General features: G+C 42.6%; 1 protein-coding gene across 2 annotated transcripts in view; it reads right to left on the reverse strand.

Moving 5' to 3' along the window:
- Positions 1-534: 534 nt before the first annotated feature.
- Positions 535-17,866, reverse strand: part of OSR1 (odd-skipped related transcription factor 1) — a 29,971-nt gene continuing 12,639 nt past the window's right edge. Inside the window, exons 1-3 of one of the 2 annotated variants that reach the window (XM_042439036.1) lie at positions 10,068-10,095; positions 8,469-9,149; positions 535-1,658 (exon numbers count right to left, since the gene is read on the reverse strand). In XM_042439036.1, coding sequence (XP_042294970.1) covers positions 1,523-1,658; positions 8,469-9,115 — 783 coding nt within the window. In that variant the 5' untranslated portion in view covers positions 9,116-9,149; positions 10,068-10,095 and the 3' untranslated portion in view covers positions 535-1,522. Of the gene's footprint in view, positions 1,659-8,468; positions 9,150-10,067; positions 10,096-17,866 lie in introns of those variants that run through there. The other variant, XM_042439125.1, reaches the window with a different exon arrangement.

Genomic DNA, 17,866 nt, shown 5'->3' on the forward strand with positions numbered 1-17,866 from the left:
TATGTATACAGTAGGCCCTTGGTATCCATTGGGGTTTGTTTCCAGGACCCCCTGTGGATACCAAAATCTGCGAACGATGAAGCCCCATAATATACAGTGGCATAGTAAATGGTTGTTATTTAAAATAACAAAATCAAGATTTGCTTTTTGGATTTATATATTTTTGGAATATTTTCAAGCCATGGATAGTTGAATCCATGGATAAAGAATCCATAAATACAGAGGACTGATTGTAGTTAACTAGTTCAACAATTATCATAATTTTTTTACAAAATGTGCATCCAAATTTCATGTTTATTAGCACTTGGGTCACAGATCGCAATCTATTTTGGCCAGTGTGGCTGCCATGCAAGCTTAGTATCCTGGAAAGTGTAATCCACCACCCACCCACCAACAATATATACACGTTTCCAAGTTCTGATTAACAAATTCATTTTCCAAAAAACAATAACAGACAATAGAACTGTTAAAGGCTTTGTGAAAACATGTTTCACCTCCAGAATGAAATGTCACCCAACAACATTTTGCCTGTAAAATACCAATTTATTTTAATACTTAAAAAACACCAAATAAATCCAGTGATAAATGTTCATTATCAAGAATCAGCATAAAGTGCCAAATAGCAATAATTTTAACCAAAAACATATTGGAATGTCTCAATTTTTTTTTACACTGTGTCCAAAAGAAACAAAAAAAAAAAAACGACTTCAGATAAAACTCTCAGGATGAGATTTGTCAACCCCAACCCCACAAATCCATTCGCTCCTGTTCCAAACTCATGCTACTAACTTGAAAGTACCTCTCAGTTCCTCCACCCCACTGTGTGCAGCAGTCACTTTGGTTTATTGTCTCCAATGTTTCCACCTTGGGTGGCTTTTGATTTTGTTTTGTTTAAATAAATCCACAAATTACAAATGAGTTCCCAAGGCACTAAACCACAAACAAACAAGTAGAACCCCCCCACCGCCCAGAATATGTGGGAGAAGAGACCCACTGATCAGATAAGATGTTCAAATATGTATGGGTACAGCAGGATCTCTTACAGATGGGGCAATGGAGGTCATTTCGAATGATTCAAACTCAGTTTATCGTGGTTTTCCTTCCCTTCACAACATCCGTGCCTGAAAACCTGAAGCCAGTTACTTTCATGGTTTCCTCTTCTGAAGCAGATGAATTCTCAGTTTTCAAACAGTCACACACAAAAAGGATAAAATTACTTTTTTTAAAAAAAAAGCAAAAGCTTCAGGAAGCTACTTTCGGTGTTGTTTTGCATCTCAACGTGAAGATTCCTCTTCAAAGCTTGAGCACCACCTTTTGACGGGTCATGCAAGAGTTACACTCTGAAGCACTCAGGTTTCAAATAAAGCTGCATTTGGGTGTAAAGAGAGCTGGTGGGGTTTTTTTTCCTTTTCTTTAAAAAAAACCCTTAAATTAATCATGTTTAGTGTTCCCCATTGTCAAGAATTTGGTCTAAAATATAGAATTTGGTGGAGAGTTAAGTTCATGGAGGCTAGAAGAAGCTTTAGCACTTCATCTTGGAAGGTTTCAGTTCCTTTACTTGTGTGTGCAGTGTCTTGTGAACAGCTAGAGTCCTGGACTGGCAAAACCCTTTCCCACATTCTTGACACTTAAAAGGCTTTTCTTTGGAGTGGATATATCTGGGAAGAGAAAATAATAGAATGAATTGCTTATTTTTACTGACAACGTACATAAGATCTCTCCCCTCAAATATACTTCTGTCTCAACTTTTGGCACATAAAATCAGAACAGATATCAAGGGCTGACATTGTTGGGCACCTGCCCAAGAACCCACATGCCAAAAAGAGCCTCCTAACAGCACCTCCTGGGCTTGTTCTTCCTCCACCATCACCAGATTTGTTCCTTCTTCACACATCACTTACTTAGGCCCAGAGAAAGATGGTGATGAGAACCAGAAGCAGTAGATGGAACTGCCTGATGGCTCACTGTCTCTCTGCCTGCCATGCAAGCAGCTGTCAGGAGAGCGAAGAAGAGTAGCTGGTGACAATAGCAGTGAGGAAGAAGATGCACCAAGAAGGGGTCCATTAAAGGTGTCTTATTCAAGACGCCACACAAACCTGTAGTTAGCATTCTCTTGATGGAAATTCTCCCATAGAGAACACTGATATGCTGAATCAAACTGTTGGGTCTGTTGAGTTGGACCCAGGGCCCTCTTACATTACAGCATTATAGTATTATGATTTTACTTTAATTGTCATGGCTTCATCCCTTGGAATCTTGGGATTTGTAGTTTGGTGAGGCACTAGAGGAGCTCCCTGATCAAGAATTCTAAATGTTCCTCCCTAAACTGCAAAACCCAGCATTCTATAGGATGCAACCATTTAAAGTAGAGCACCATAAGCCCATAGCATGGGAGGATCCCTTAAAGTTCTACATTGATACTGCTGTGTCCACAGTGAGTCTCAGTACACACAAAATTCAATTTCAAGTTCCATTTCAATACACACCATTTATTTCAAAATACAGTTCTCTTTCATGTTGTACAAAGGGAAGTACATGTGGAGTTGTTGTCTCCATTGAACTCAATAAGACAATGTATAATCAGAACTCCTGTGCCTGAAAGAGACTATTGCAGTGATGGTGAACCTTTTAGAGGCCGAGTGCCCAAACTGCAACCCAAAACCCACTTATTTGTTGCAAAGTGCCATGTCCCTCTGGCTTTCTAGTAACAAACTCTGGCAAACTCTGTGCTGGGGTGACGGCACATGTGCCCACAGAGAGAGCTCTGAGTGCCACCTCTGGCACGCGTGCCATAGGTTCGCCATCACTGGACTATTGGGTTGGAATGCATGGGTTCTATACCCCCACACGGTTACATCCATGTAAATCCCATTCTTCTCAATAGATTCAGAATGTATACCATGCTTAAGCAGAATGGGTCATGTTATTTTCAGTGGTGTTTAAGCTCAGGGAAATGTACATAGGATAAATCCCCAAAAATGCATAACCGTTGACTAGTTTGTGGTCCTTGAGTTCAAATTCATAGCGTAGACATTGGGTCTTTCTACACCAAACAATTACAGCACTATGATTCCACTTTAACTAATATGGGGCCATCCTTCAGAATTTTACGTTTGTTGTTGGTGTAGCACTAGAGAATTTGAAGTACCTCTTCCCTAAACTGCAAATACCAGAATTCCATAGGATGCTGCCAAGACAGTTAAAGTGGAATCATAATACTATACCTGTATAATGTGCAAGAACCCAATGACTCTCTGGCAGTCTAGGATAAAGGTGAAAGAAGATGAAGCAGGAGACTTCTCTGATCTCACCTGACTTGATCATCATTACCCAAAAACAACCACTGAAAGGCCTTTTAAATTTTATCAAAGCAGCAGTTAACAGGGTAAAAGGGGATTAACTATTCTTAAATTTTAACTCTGCCCTCCTCCCAAATCTACAATTAGTTAGATCTACCAGCAGGACCAGTGCAAGGCTGCATCTCCACTGCAGAAATAATGCAGTTTGACATTATTTTAACTGCCATAGCTCAAAACTGTGGAATATTTCTGCAGTACAGGTGCAGCCCAAGACATTGTGCTGCTTTAGGCAAAGCAGTAAATGACACCTCTCTCCTCCTCACTCAGATAATGGTGAATAGTACCCCAAACCAGTCAAGTTATTTTGACACATGAGATGGAAAATTCTCTCCTCACACCTCTCAATAAACAATGCAATGACAACACAGTAAATAAATCACTAATCATTCACTGTCCTTTCGTGACACTTAGAATTTGCTACTTGAGGCAGCTACCCCACACTACCTGAATCAAAGCATGTATCGAACCCTTCTTTTCTCATCTCTGAAGACAAGAATACTCATAAAGCTACTATTCAACTTAAATGGTTACTAAGCTTCTGTGGCAGGGCAGTCTATAAATTAAATAACTAAAGCTCACATCCCATAGGAACTATTACTGGTGTTTTCTTTTTAAAGTTCCTTAAGAGTTCATTCATGCTTTCCTGCTCAAAATAATTGTCAGCAATAAAACAGAGGGAGCACCATTTGATGGGAAAGACCCAGAAACATTCAAACTAGAATAAATGGTGTCCCTTGTAGCTTAAAGTGGGCTTTAAAGTCCACAATACTGGACTTGTCCTTTGAGATACATTTACACTGGTTTTCAACTACTTTATCAAGGCTTCTTCCAAAAGCTTTATCATTTTGTCACTATTCCAAGTGTTCCCATGACAGCCACTCCAGTTTGAAAATGATTTAAATTGCTTATGTGGATGTGACTTCACCACAGAATTAAAAATATGGGAATCTGCATACCAGGCGACACAAGGTATTATTATGAATGACATTTTGCTTCATTTAGCTCCATGTAGATGTCACCACTGTGTTGATTGTGTTGAAAAAGTTTTAATCCAGTAAATCCCATTGAATCTAATCAACTTTAATTACAGAAAGAAGTGTTCAGCGGGTGAAAAGAATTTGAACTGAAATAGCATGATTGTAAGAGCAAGTCTGTTTTGGAACCCAGACTGAGTTACTTTTAAATTATTTGAAAAATGTATACCTTTCCAAGGCAGCATATTAAAGCCACAGGACATGATTTTAAAAACACAGAGATAAAAATAGATTTTAAAAGTCCAGAATTAGCTATTAAAATCAGATGGTGCCACATGAACAATGACATGAAGTAAATATCCAAGCTCTATTAAATTATCAAGAAAGGGGAGAGGTATCTCCAGCTTCCAATCCCTATCCAATTTGTAGAAATTTTGTATCAGATCTATCCCAATGTGTAGAAATTTTGTATCATGTCTATAGAAGATCTCTGAGCAAGTCCTTTTCCTCACCCAGCAGCCTAATTGCTTCCACAGGCATTGCAAAGAAGAAGACCTTGGAAAATATCACACAGGAGATTTATCATATGTAAATCGTCAGGAAATCATCAGAAATCATGGAAAACCTGTGATCAGCATTCATATCTCTGCGTGCTTCTCCCATGAGTAAATCGTAGTGGAGGTGTCGGCACTTGCTCATCCTGTGAGTAAAGCGTCCATGGAACCGCCATTTGGAAATAACAGGATCTTCCATTATTGCCAAATGGCAGCTCCAAGGACACTTTACTCATGGGATGAGTGAGCGACAACAGGAAAATTGCATGGGGTGTGTGAATGCTGATCATGGGTTTTCCACAATTTCTGATGATTTCTTGACAATTTACACACTGTAAGCCTCTCGTGTGATATTCTCCCTTGAAAATCCTTCACACTCAGAACTCTACCATTTGCAGTGTTCACATTCTCATGGTAATTCTTCCTGTCCTCTTGTTTGGATGCCTAAACTGTTGCTCCCAATGCTCAGGAAAAGTTTATGGTTATTGTAATACTAGCAATTTGGGTTTTGATGAAAAATTTCATATGAGGACAGCTTTTTTACTAAGGGGCAGGACAAAGCCCTGATTTTGCTATGCCGCAGACTATACCAATCACAGTCAATACCATTTTGTGGCCAGACAGCTATTGCAATCCTATTCATGCCTGTTTAGTCTGATAAGATTCAAAAGAGGCTTAATCCCCAATGAGTGAGTGTAGCACCTTCTCCAACCCAGAGCCCTTCAGATATGTTGGACACATCTCCCATCATTCCTAGCCATCTGGGCAAGTTAACTGAGCTGGATTGGAATGGAGAGGGGTCACATCTGGAGGCCACTTGCTTGGGAATTGTTGTTGGTGTATATGGGTGCAGCATTTCTCAGCACTGCAAGGTCAGCCTCAAACATCCTTTAAGCAGCAGAAAATCATTTGGGGGTTTCTTTTTTCTCTGTCCTGGAAAAGGTATAACCTTGCTAAGGGGAAGAGGTGCATCAGAAAAGAGAACATCAGAGTAGGGATGAAAAGAATATTCAAAACTATTTGGAAACTGGTTGAAAAGCATGGAGCTTTTTTTAATGAGTCAAGAAAGCCTCTTGGACTGATAAGAATCTTCCCAGTTTGGGACTTGTTCTGTGCAAAACATGCATCTGATTGTTTTGTGGTGAAAACAACATGCGGAGAATTAAATGAGGAGAATTAAATTTCTGCACATAAAGTGCTGTTTTCTCTCCAAATCAACCATAGGTAGATTTTTCACAGAATAAGTTCTATATAGTGAATGGGCTTCAAAAACTACATGGTTTATATCCCGGTTTCAGAGAACTGATGCTCCCTCATCACGATAGAGGACCCTACTAGGCATCTACTCCATGGAGCAACTGGCCTTCTGGCTTCTACTCTGTCGGTAATGTAAGTGATCATTATTATGGTCACAAAGATCATTACTAGCTTCTGCATTAGCTATAGAATATAAGCTATGACAGTAAATGACAGCATTCATCCATGGTGCTGTCAGGGAAGGAACTGGGGGCAGAGTTCAAGGGCCTCAACTCAGCAGAATGAACCAGAAAATCATAAAATGCAACAGGGCCAATGTGTGCCATTTAGAAGTGAAATAAACACAGAGGAAGGAACTGGGGGGAAAACCGCTTCTAAGTATTCCTTGCATAAGCAAAACCCTTTAGAATTCATCATTGTCATAAATTGACAGACAACTTGAAGTCACACCCACACATACAAATACAACTACATGCATAAGCTTTCCTAAACCTGTCACCTTGCAAATGTTTAGGACTCAAACCCCCATCAGTCCCAGTCAGAGTGGCAAATGGTCTGGAAATAAGGTTCCCGTAACATCGCTTAAGTCTCGACTTTAAAACAGAGGTGATCAACTTGTGGCCCACCAGATGTTGTTTGACTACAGCTCCCATCATCCATCATAACTGGTTATGCTGGACAAAGACATCTGGATGGCTACAAGTTGCCAACCTTTTCTAAAATTACTTTAGTGTGCAACTGTATGTTTTAGATCCTTCCTTTGTTTGCTTGTTTGTTTATCTCACCTTTCAACTAGGAATTTATCTTAAACATTCTAGCTCTAAAATGAAAATAAATAACCACAAAGTATGTCTAAATGTCACCCAACACATAAGGGGCATAAATGATACAGAACTGTAGCATTTCTTTGTATTCTGATTACAGTTCAAATAAACTGTGTTATGTTAAATATATTGAACAACATGAAGTTAAATTATTTATACTTAGCAGGGGCTGTTTATCTATTAAATATCAGTCAGTCAATTTATTGCATTTGACCAAAGACCTTTGCATCAAACTATATCCAAATAACAACAAAATATGTAAACATCATTCATTATCTATTAGGTATATATCCCATCTCTACACTAAGGGCCTTTACACCCCCAGGGTGTCCTGACACTACGCACCACTCCAGATGGCATGTGATGTCATGACGCACCTCTGGCACTGCATCCAAATGATGCAGTGCCGAAGGGGCACCATACAGCTGTGCTGCCGTGACTTTGGTACCTTTTCAAGGGCGCAAAAAGGATCAACTTTTTGCTGCTCCTTTTTGCACCCTTGAAAGGCTGGATCAGGGCCGCAGTGTGAGGTTGCCACAGCCCTGATCTAGCAAAAAAAGGGGCAGCTGCAGGCGGAAAAAAGCACCAAAAAGTTCCGCCGCCATGGCAAAGGCACCCTTTTTCCACTTCAAAAGGAGTGTGACAGTGCCTCTCAAAAACAAGTGGCATTTTGCTGCTTCTTTTTGGGCCCAAAACACACCAGATCTGGGCTGTGGCATGCGGTTGCCCCTGTCCCAATCTGGTGCTCAAAGGGGCAGCAGCAAGCCGCTCTATCGGGGAGGTCTGTTTGCTGGTCTAGAATTCTCATCAGTCCTGGCCAGCATAGCATCCCGTCCAACATTTCACAGATTGTATCCAGGGCACATATGAGCAAGCAACATCAGAGTGTGGTTAAGATGTCCATGATTATTAATGAGACAAGCTATGAGAGGCTGCAATAGGTTACTTTAGCCTGACCTACTGGAAAAAGTAGGATTCTGCTCCTCCTTTCTCTTCCTCTACCTCCTGCTGGGTAGAGTGCAAACTAGTTTTGCACTTTGAACTGAGGTCCAGCAGAAATATTGCAGTCTGATATGCTTTAACTGACATGCCTCCATCCTATGGAATCTTGGGATGTATACTTTGTTGTGACAACAGAGCTCTCTGCTAGAGAAGGCGAAATAGTCCTCAAAACTACAAATCCCAGAACTCCAAAGCTTTAAGGCATGACAGTTGCCGTATCGAACTGCAATAATTATGTGGTATAGATGGAACCTCAGATTCTGGCAAATGAAGTAAGCTATAGGCAAAGTAAGAAAGTGAAGGAGGAGAAAGAAACCAGGAAATTGTAAAGGCAGCTGAAAATGTGGGATGACAGACAATTAATCAGGACTGCCCCTACCAAACTGAGACAGTTGGAGAACATGAAATAGCCAATGTTCACTGATGATGGGATTTGCCCTTGAGCAACATCTAGAAGGCTGCATGTTCCCCACTTCTGCATTAAAACCCAGTACATACCTGTGATCCCTCAAATGATCTTGTCTTCTGAAGGCCTTGTGGCAAATGTCACATGTGTATGGCCTCTCATCTGTGTGGGTTCTTTCATGGATCAAAAGGTTGTAGGATTTGGTGAAGTGCCTGCCACAGAATTTACAGACAAATTCCTTCTTTGTTTTGGAAGGTAATCTGCCGCGAGTGGGTTTTTTCTCCGGTGAAAGTTTGGTGACCTCAAGCAAGGAGCCTAGGCCAGGAGGGGAGCCTTGGCTCTCCATCTGTCCCCGTTTCGCATGGTCCTCTTGGGTAGCTGCCACAGCAAGGTTGGCAAAATCGAATCTGGGCTTGGCCTTGAGGGGCACAGTCACAGCTTCATGCTTGGGGTGGATGACATGTGGGAACAGAGGGAAGGCCGGCAACTGAAATCGGGCATCCACCAGGCTGGTGACCCCAGGCACTTTGGAGAAGGAGGAGCGTGGCAGGTGCATGGCTGGATAGCCCAGGGTCCATTGATGAAGGTGGACGGCATGAAGAGCACTGAAGCCATAGAGATTAGGCAGGTGATCCGAAGGCACTGTGGGCAGGCCATTGAAAGCTTGCAGGAAGGAATAGTTGGTGAGCTGCAGGGAAGGGTGGATGGGAACCGGGGCCGGCAAAGTCTTGCTACCCATGATAGCAGAGAGGCCTGAGAAAGGAGCTAAGCACCTGCAAGAAAGGGGAAAAGAGGGAGGGAAACACACACAAACACATAAACATTTCATTACTTGGAGCTGAGTGAATTAATGAGGTCACAGGTGATGTTTTTTTTCTGTATTGAGCTTTTACTTTACATAAACACACTTGCCATGGAGGAAAGTTAAGGAGTACAGTGGTTCCAAGATTGTATTGCTACCAGACTGAGATACTAATCTGAAAGTCAAGAGTTCAAATCTTGTTCTTGGCAAAGGAAGCAAGCCCCATTTCTCCCTGTCTCCTCCCTCCTCCCTAACTCAATCATTAGGCAGGGGAGGATGCAAGTTTCTGTGGTTCCATTTTTGGACTCTGGCTCCCCAAATCTTCCAGCCAGCATGAATAGGTCTCTGCTGCTATGAACAACAGAGGAACAATCAGGATTTTGCATATACTATAATGAAGCAGAGTTAAAGGCAGACTTTCACTATTGTTGTTGTGTGCCTTATGGCAGCTTTATAGTCAAACCCAAAGGTTTCCTGACAGAAGTTGTTCAGAGGTGGTTTGCCTTTTGAGGCTGAGAGACTGTGACTTTCCATAGTTGAACAGCAATTCACACCTCATAACTATTTACAGTGACAGACATTCACTTAAGAAGAAAGCTTGAGTTACCTTTCAGGTGTGGGCCAGTAATGATTTAGTAGAACTAGGGTCACTAGTTTCCTGTTGGTGAGCAGATATTATCTCCCTTCCCTTCCCCTCCCTGAAGCTTTTCTGTTCTCTCTGAGTTTAGCAACAGATTAACAGTTTGGGGATGTTCTTATCCTGGATGCTAATACAGGCCCATTAGCTTTCTGAAAGGCCCATTTGTGTCTCTTTTCATCTTGAAAGGCAGTTCAAACCCATAAGCTTTTTTAAAAACTGCTCCTGATAGTGATTAAAAACTGCACTCACTTGTTGACAAAGGCCAAAACAGTTTGTGTTCCTTGCCCCAACCTTCTTGGAAGAGGTCCTGTTCTCATCCCTCAACTCTCTCTCTCTCTCTCTCTCTCTCTCTCTCTCTCACACACACACACACACACACACACACACAGTGTTTACTTTCTTTCACATGAGTTGTCAATTTTGATTCAGTTCATAAGGATGCCTATCTGGCACCTGAAGACACAAAACTTCATGTAGGGGTTACATTAGAGTATAATACAACTGGGTGTTGGTGTTTGTGTGGGTGGGTGTTCTTTGTTTTCAACTCACCTAACCATACAGCAAGAGGTGTAATAGTTTGGATGCTAAATGTCATGGAGACATCAGGGTCTGAATCCCTGCTCAGCCTTGGAAACCCACTGGGTGACCTTAGGCATGCCACATTCTCTCCATATCTCACAGGAAGGCCATTTTTGGGATTGCCAGAAGTCAGAAATGACTTGAAGGCACTCAACAATAACAAACCAGACAACGTTTAGCAAAATGACTTTAGGGTAAATTGGAAAGGACATGAACACCCACACAGCTATTTTCCATTGTCTCCTAGCTCTTTCCGAGGAACCAATGAGAGTGGTGTGTTGTTATGGGGCTTCAAGTAGTTTCTGATTTATGGCAATCCTATCATGGAGAGTTGATCAGTAGCATAAAAACATGTGCCAAGCCCACATGGTTCCCTCCCTCTGCCCACTCTGTGGCATTTTGGGGTTATTCCAACATGTTATGGAGACGAGAAATGCACTCTGCCTAACCATTCATGGCAAGAACAGGGGGAAGTCTGCCTTTGGGTTTGTCCTGGCCAGAAGCTTCTGGCTGTGCAAGGCAATGCCTCCTTACTGAGCTCTCTGCCTCCTTTCCCTCTCGGTCTAGCTCCCTCCTCTCACCCAGCCACTTCAACTCTGACCTCCAATTTGCTTTGGAAAGCAGAGAACAAGGATTTAACAGAGCTGACTTCAAAGCCCGGCCTGGCCCGCCTTGGAGGGTTCAGTGGAGGCCTGCCTGCTCTCTCTACATTGGAAAGGCTGCTTGCTTTCGGCCTGATTCAGCTGCCTGGATAAGAGCCAGCTTGTCCATAGACTCCTTGTATGTGTGTGTGTGTGTGTGTGCGCACGCAAATGTGCCTACAAGTCACTTGTTGACTTATGGTGACCCCATCAATTTCATAGGGTTTTCTTAGACAAGCATGGTTGCTATGTATATCTAGCAGCCATTTTTAAAAAATGGCAGGAATGTTTGAAAGAAAATGGGATAGAAATAAATGAAATAAGCTGAAAAACTGATTTTTTTCTGCATAGCTCTCAGAATTGGAAAATTTGGAGACATGCTCTTTCACAGCTTAAAAATATTTATCCATTCTAATAGCAATACTTATTTCAAATAGTATGTGTGTGTGTAAGTGCCTTCAAACCACCCCTGTCAACTTACAGCAGCCGCGTGAATTTCATAGGGTTTCCTTAGAAAAGGAATCCTCAGAGGTGGTTTTCCCAGTTCCTTCCTCTGAAACAGAGCCTGCAGCACCTGCTATTCCTTGGCAGTCTCTCATCCAAGTGCAAACCAGGACTGACCCTGGTTAGTTTGCAAGATCAGATGGGTTCTGGAGCCTTTAGGCTATTTAGGCAAGCTAGGCTGGTTGCCATCACTATTACTCAAAGCGTTTCAGACTTTTGGCAACCCTAAGGGGAATCACACCTAAAGCGAGCCTATTTTCCTGTCAAGATTTATTGGTGGGAGATTGGCATTACCTGCCTCTGAGGCTGGGAGAATGTGACTTGTCACTCAGTGGAGTTTGGGTGGCCAGAGTTCTAGTCCAGCACTCCAACCACTGCACCACATTGGCTCCCACGGTCACTATGGAGGCTGGTTAAACTGAATTAAGTCTCTTCCACTCCAACAAAAACAGAGGATGGAAGAGGTCTGTTCTCAGACTACAAAACTCAGTATCCCCAGACATCACTTACCACACTGACTGTGGGATCCTGGGAGTTGTACGTTAAAAAAAAACAGCTTTCCTAACCACTAGTAAGTCCATATAGAATTTATTTATACCCTGCTATTTCCCTTGTGAAGAAAGTAAGCATCATGTAACGTAAAGAGAAAAGAGAAGGCCAATAAAAATCAATCCTCATATTAAAAAACCATAAAACAACAATCACTTTAAAACAACTCTGATTTTACCAAATAAAAAAAAGTTTAAACTGCTTAAAACATGAGGCATATAAGGCAGAAAGTACAGCTCTCCTCCCATTAAAAATGTTTTTCCTTAGAAGTTGAGCTTAATCCATAAAAGCAGCAAAGGAAATATATAGCTTCCCCTCAAACCCCCCATGCAATGGGGTGACCATCTTTGCCCTGTATGTGGATGGGGTGCTTTTATCCAGACAGGGGAGGGTGGGCTTCATCCAGCACTTGTTAAATACAACTTTTCAGAAAGAGGAAGAACTGAAGAGACTAGCTGGAATGGAAAATGCAAAGGCAGACAATAAGCACATTATTGTATTTATATTTACTGGAGGGCAGGCAGTATATGTCTCAACTGTGGAATAAGAACCAATGCCAATCCTGTCAACAACATGTTTCCAATGCTGGGATGTAAAGTAGCCTTCTCCCCAACCCGAGGCAACTTGAGAGAGATGTTGGACTGCAACACCCATCCTCCCCAATCATGATTGATGCGAGGTATAGTCCAACACATTTCACAGACGTGATATCTTGAGAAGCGAAAAGTGGATATGGTTCCAATGAGAAGTGGGTCAGAACCACAAACTGCATCCCTGATCCCAGAAGGTTGGAGTTGCTGTGGAAACAGTGAAGAGCAATCTGGGTGGAAGTTAATTCAGAGCCAGACTCAGTCAACAACTTTGTAGAGGATCCTCCAACCTGTTAGGTCCTAGCATCAATTTGCTAGCATTTTGAGGGTGTCCCAACCCAAGTCAAAACATATGAAAGCCCTACTGAGTTTTGAAAGATGGAGGGAGAGCATGAAAACACAGCAGATAAAAGCACACTTTAGACAGAATTGTTGGATAAGGATGGGAAGAATCATCTCCTGGATACCTTGCAACCTGAGGGGTGTCTGCTCAGAAACAAGTCCCATAGGCTTTAAAGGGACTTAATCCCAGATATATGTGTATATGGGATTCCAACCTCAGAGAAAGAAAATCATGGAATCCTAGAATCAGAATCATAGAGTTGGAAGAGACCCCAAGGGCCATCCAGTCCAGCCCCTGCCATGCAGGAACTCTCAATCAAAGCATCCCCAACAGATGGCCATCCAGCCTCTGTTTAAAGACCTCCAAAGAAGGAGACTCCAGCACTCTCTGAGGGAGTGTGTTCTATTGCCAAGCAGCTCTTACCATCAGGAAGTTCTTCCAAATGTTGAGGTGGAATCTCTTCTCCTGTAGTTTAAATAGACCCACACATTTGAGACCTCGAACTCTGACCTGGTTGATCATATTGACCCTGGTTTTCTGTATCAGGATTAGAACAAGGATGAAATAGCTGTGGCTCTCCAGATGTTGCTGGACTCCACCTCCCATCATCCCTGAGCATGTGTTAAACTGGCTGGGACTGGGGGGAGTTGACATTCAGTAACAGATGAAGGGCCACAGGTTTAAACTGATTCACTGGGGCTACACTGCTCTCTAAACATGGAGGGATGCCCTTAAAATCAGTGAGGACTTAATACTTTTCTCTTGCCCTTCCAGTTTGGCTTCCAGATGACAGCCAACAAGAAAGAGCAAAGGGTCTCAGCTTGGTCACCACAGCCCCTTTGGGTTGAAAAGTGAGAGGAGGAAAGTGGAGCCAGTGAGAAGCCTCTAGAAGGTTTGTGAAAGTCAAAGGCTTTCATGGCCAGTATCCATAGTTAGTTGTGGCTTTTTCAGGCTATGTGGCCATGTTCTAGAAGAGTTTATTCCTGACATCTTGCCAGCATCTGTGGCTGGCATCTTCAGAGAATGTGAGAATGGCATTCTCTGAAGATGCCAACCACAGATGCTGTGAAACGTGAGGAATAAACTCTTCTAGAACATGGCCACGTAGCCTGAAAAATGCACAACAAACTCTTGAAGGTTTCTTTTTAAGGCTCCCAACTCCCTTTGATTATTTTGTTTTGCTTTCTTTATATAGAGAGAGAGGAGGGGGGGGAAGTCCCCCAAGGGATGCAGATGCAATGTCTTCCCCTCCCCTGGATGTTTAGTGTTTGCATTTTACTTCATGATCTTGCTTTCCACTGGCTTGCAACTCTGGGTCATCAAGGATTCAGGGATATTTCACCCAGCACAGTCCCCTTCATGGCACACAGTTGTAGCGCTCTGTTTCCACTATAACTGGCATGGCAACATCCCTGTGATTTTTATGCTGGAAGGATTTACAACGCTCAGCCTGAGGCCCAAGGCTCCATCTACACTTCAGAGTCCATGCAGTTTAACACTGCTTTAAACTGTCATGGCTCAATGCTGTGGAATCCTGAGATTTATAGTTTCGTGAGGCGTTTAGCCTTTGTCTGTCAGAGAGCTGTGGGTACCACAGCAAACTACAAATCCCAGCGATCCATAGGGTAGAGCCTTGGTCCTTCAAGTGGACTCATGGTGCTATAATTGTGTGAAAGGGCCCTTCAAGTTCCAAAAAGAGATTTTGAAAGAGGAGAGGCTGATGTCCAATCCAAACTTGCCTGGGGGGTTAGTAGTAGTTAGAGGTTTGCTTTCTTGCTTTACCCCAGTTCTGTCCATTTTGTCTCCTCTCTTCCCCAAGGAATGACTGGGACACAGAAATGATGAAGAAATGACACAAGAAATAGGAAATAGAATAAAACTGGCAATCTACGGATTGTGGTCAGCTTCCTGGGTGTGTGCCGCAACAAACTACAGCTCCCAAATTTCCATCACTTTGAGCCATGGCAGTTAAAAGTAGTGTCAAGCCAGATTATTTCTGCCCTGCAGATGCAACCCCAGAGGCCTAGAGCAGTTTCATTTGGTGGAAGGAGGAGGAAAAAGTGGTGGCAGCAATCTGTTCCTGCAGCAGTTCTGGGGGTCCTGGATCTTCTCACTCCAAAGCTGCTCAGAGTCCACCTTTCACACCACTTTATATAAATCAGCTTCCAAAAGGAGGGGAAAGAAAGGGGGAGAAGGGGGAGTCTCACAGCTCCAAGGAATTCCATCGCACTGACCCAGAATAAACGAGGGTGACATTTTGCCAAGATTTGCCTTTTCTAATTGGATAAATTTGGTGTAGTGGCAGATTAAAACACACACACACATACAGCACAACCTCCCTCCCTCCAAACCACAGCTTCCCATACACATGCACCCTCCATTAACTGTTTAAGAGACAGGTTTGCATCCAGGCAATTCTTTCCCTGGCCTAACTGATACAACACTCCCCAATGCCATCCCTTCTCACAGAGAAAGGTTTTATGAAATGTCATCCTATTCTTTTTTAAAGTCACGTTTTGTTTTTCCCCAGGCAGCCCCAGTCCTAAAGAGACCTCCAGAAAGTGCCTCTTTGGAAACATTTGTTTCATTTCATTTCTATGCTCCCTTTCTCCCAAGGCAGCTTACAAAAACTTCACAGCAAGAATTTGAAAACAACTGAAATCATATATTTATTGTATAGTAATAGGACTTCAAAATTTCCTCAGCCAGCATGGGGACTCAAACCAAGTTCAAGCAAGGACTTTTTCCAAGTTTTAATCCTAAACCATGATGGGGGGGAGGGGTTAAATCCCATAGGATCCCCCCCAGCAAAGTTATAGTCCTATATACACACATATACCCTTGGGAGATCCTCTTAGTTGAACTTCAGTGAAGAGCCTTGGTGGAGCAGTGGTTAAATGCCTGTACTGCAGCCGCTCACTCAAAACCATAAGGTTGCGAGTTCAAAGCCAGCAAAAGGGCTCAAGCTCGACTCAGGCTTGCATCCTTGCATATAAATGAAGCTTGTTTTGTTTTGTTTCAGTGGATGCCATTGCGCTGCCAGAGGGCTCAGGATGACAAATAAGTGGCACAGGATTTATCCCAGGCTTTTCTTCCTATCTATAAAGTTAGAACAGTGGTTCCCAACCTTCTTAATGCCGCAACCCTTTAATACAGTTCCTCATGTTGTGGTGACCCAAACCCATGAAATTATTTTCATTGCTACTTCTTAACTGTAACTAAATAGGTGTTTTCCAATGGCCTTAGGCGACCCTCATGAAAGGATCATTCGACCCCCCAAAGGGGTCCCGACCCACAGGTTCGGAACCACTGAGTTAGAAGGATCTTAGAAAGGAACTTTGATTTCCTCTTGTTATTTTGCATGACACACCACCGAAAAAATGGCAAAAACAACCTCACACAACATTAGGCATGTACAGTAGGGAAAATAAAGCCTGCAGCAAGGACTAGATGTTTGTGCAGTTGGCCTTTGAGTAGGAAGAGTTGTTCCTGAAAACCAAGAGATGGGACCAAAGATAAAAATACAGCAAATTAATCTTTGACTCTTGCTACCTGACTGCTGCCTCTGTGACTAAAGGAGCACAGATGCAGGAATAGATTGGCACTGTCCCTGAGGACTGATAGTGTTGTGGGCCTAACTAGAATTGACAAAATGGAGGCCATGGTGAAAACCATAGAAAAATCTGACACAAAAACAAACAACCCAGTTCTTTCTAGGTGATTGAAATGGTGCAAAAGAAGTGCTGCCTCCAGCTGACACTGCCTGAAGCTGGTTCCAAAACAGCTAGGCCAGCAATGTCCAAACTCTGGTCCTCCAGGTGTTTTGGACTTCAGTTCCCAGAAGCCTCAGCCACCTTGGACAATGGTTTGGGATTCTGGGAGCTGAAGTCCAAAACACCTGGAAAGCCAGAGTTTGGACATCACTGATCTTCCCGAATCTGTGCTCCATGGTTGCAGATGCAGAGGTCAAGTAGTTGGTCCCCAGTCATTTACTGTCAACAGAAGGTGAGGAAGACTGAAAGAAAGAAACCTGGGAAATGACATTTTCCATGTGTTTTCCTTGATCTCATCTCTTTGCTTTTGGAAATAACTGGCTTCCTAATTGAAGCCCATAGGGCCAACTGCACCAGCACTTATTTCCTGCTGCAGACTTTGGTACCAAACACACTGCAGAAATAACCCAGTTTGAGACCGCTTTAACTGCCCTGGCTCAGTGCCAGGGAATCCTGGGAACTGTAGTTCTATGAGCCATTTAGCCTTTTCTGTCAGAGAGCTCAGGATTGTATAATTCCCAGGATTGTATAATTGTATAAATAATCTCAAACTGGATTCTTTCTGCAGTGTGTTTTGGACCAAAGTTTCCAACTCCCAGAATTCCATAGCCTTGAGCCAGACAAAGAGTTAAAGCGCTGCCAAACCGGGTTAATTCTGTTATTTACTGTTATTTCTGTTAGCCTGTCAAGTTGGGATTGCAGCCCCTGTGGAGTTCTTTCTAAATGCGAGGAGAATAGCATTGAGAAGGAAGTATAAGTGTATTAACCAGGATCGTATGGCAATATATTTATATATATAGCCATACGATCCTGGTTAATTCCAAGTCAGATCTATCAAAGTAAACTTAGACATTTGCAATCCGATTGCAGAAGGGTTTGCGAACATTCTTAAAAAGCAGCCACTTCCCACAATCTCATTTCCTAGGAGTAAAGTCTGCATCCCTATGGAGTTACTTAGGAGTAAATTTCCGCGCGGAACTCAGCAGGATTTCCAATAACGCAGGAGGCAACGTCTTTAAATAATAATAATAATAATAATAATAATAATAATAATAATAATAATAATAAT

The sequence above is a fragment of the Sceloporus undulatus genome, chromosome 1, assembly GCF_019175285.1.
Source record: "Sceloporus undulatus isolate JIND9_A2432 ecotype Alabama chromosome 1, SceUnd_v1.1, whole genome shotgun sequence".
Lineage (NCBI taxonomy): Eukaryota > Metazoa > Chordata > Lepidosauria > Squamata > Phrynosomatidae > Sceloporus > Sceloporus undulatus.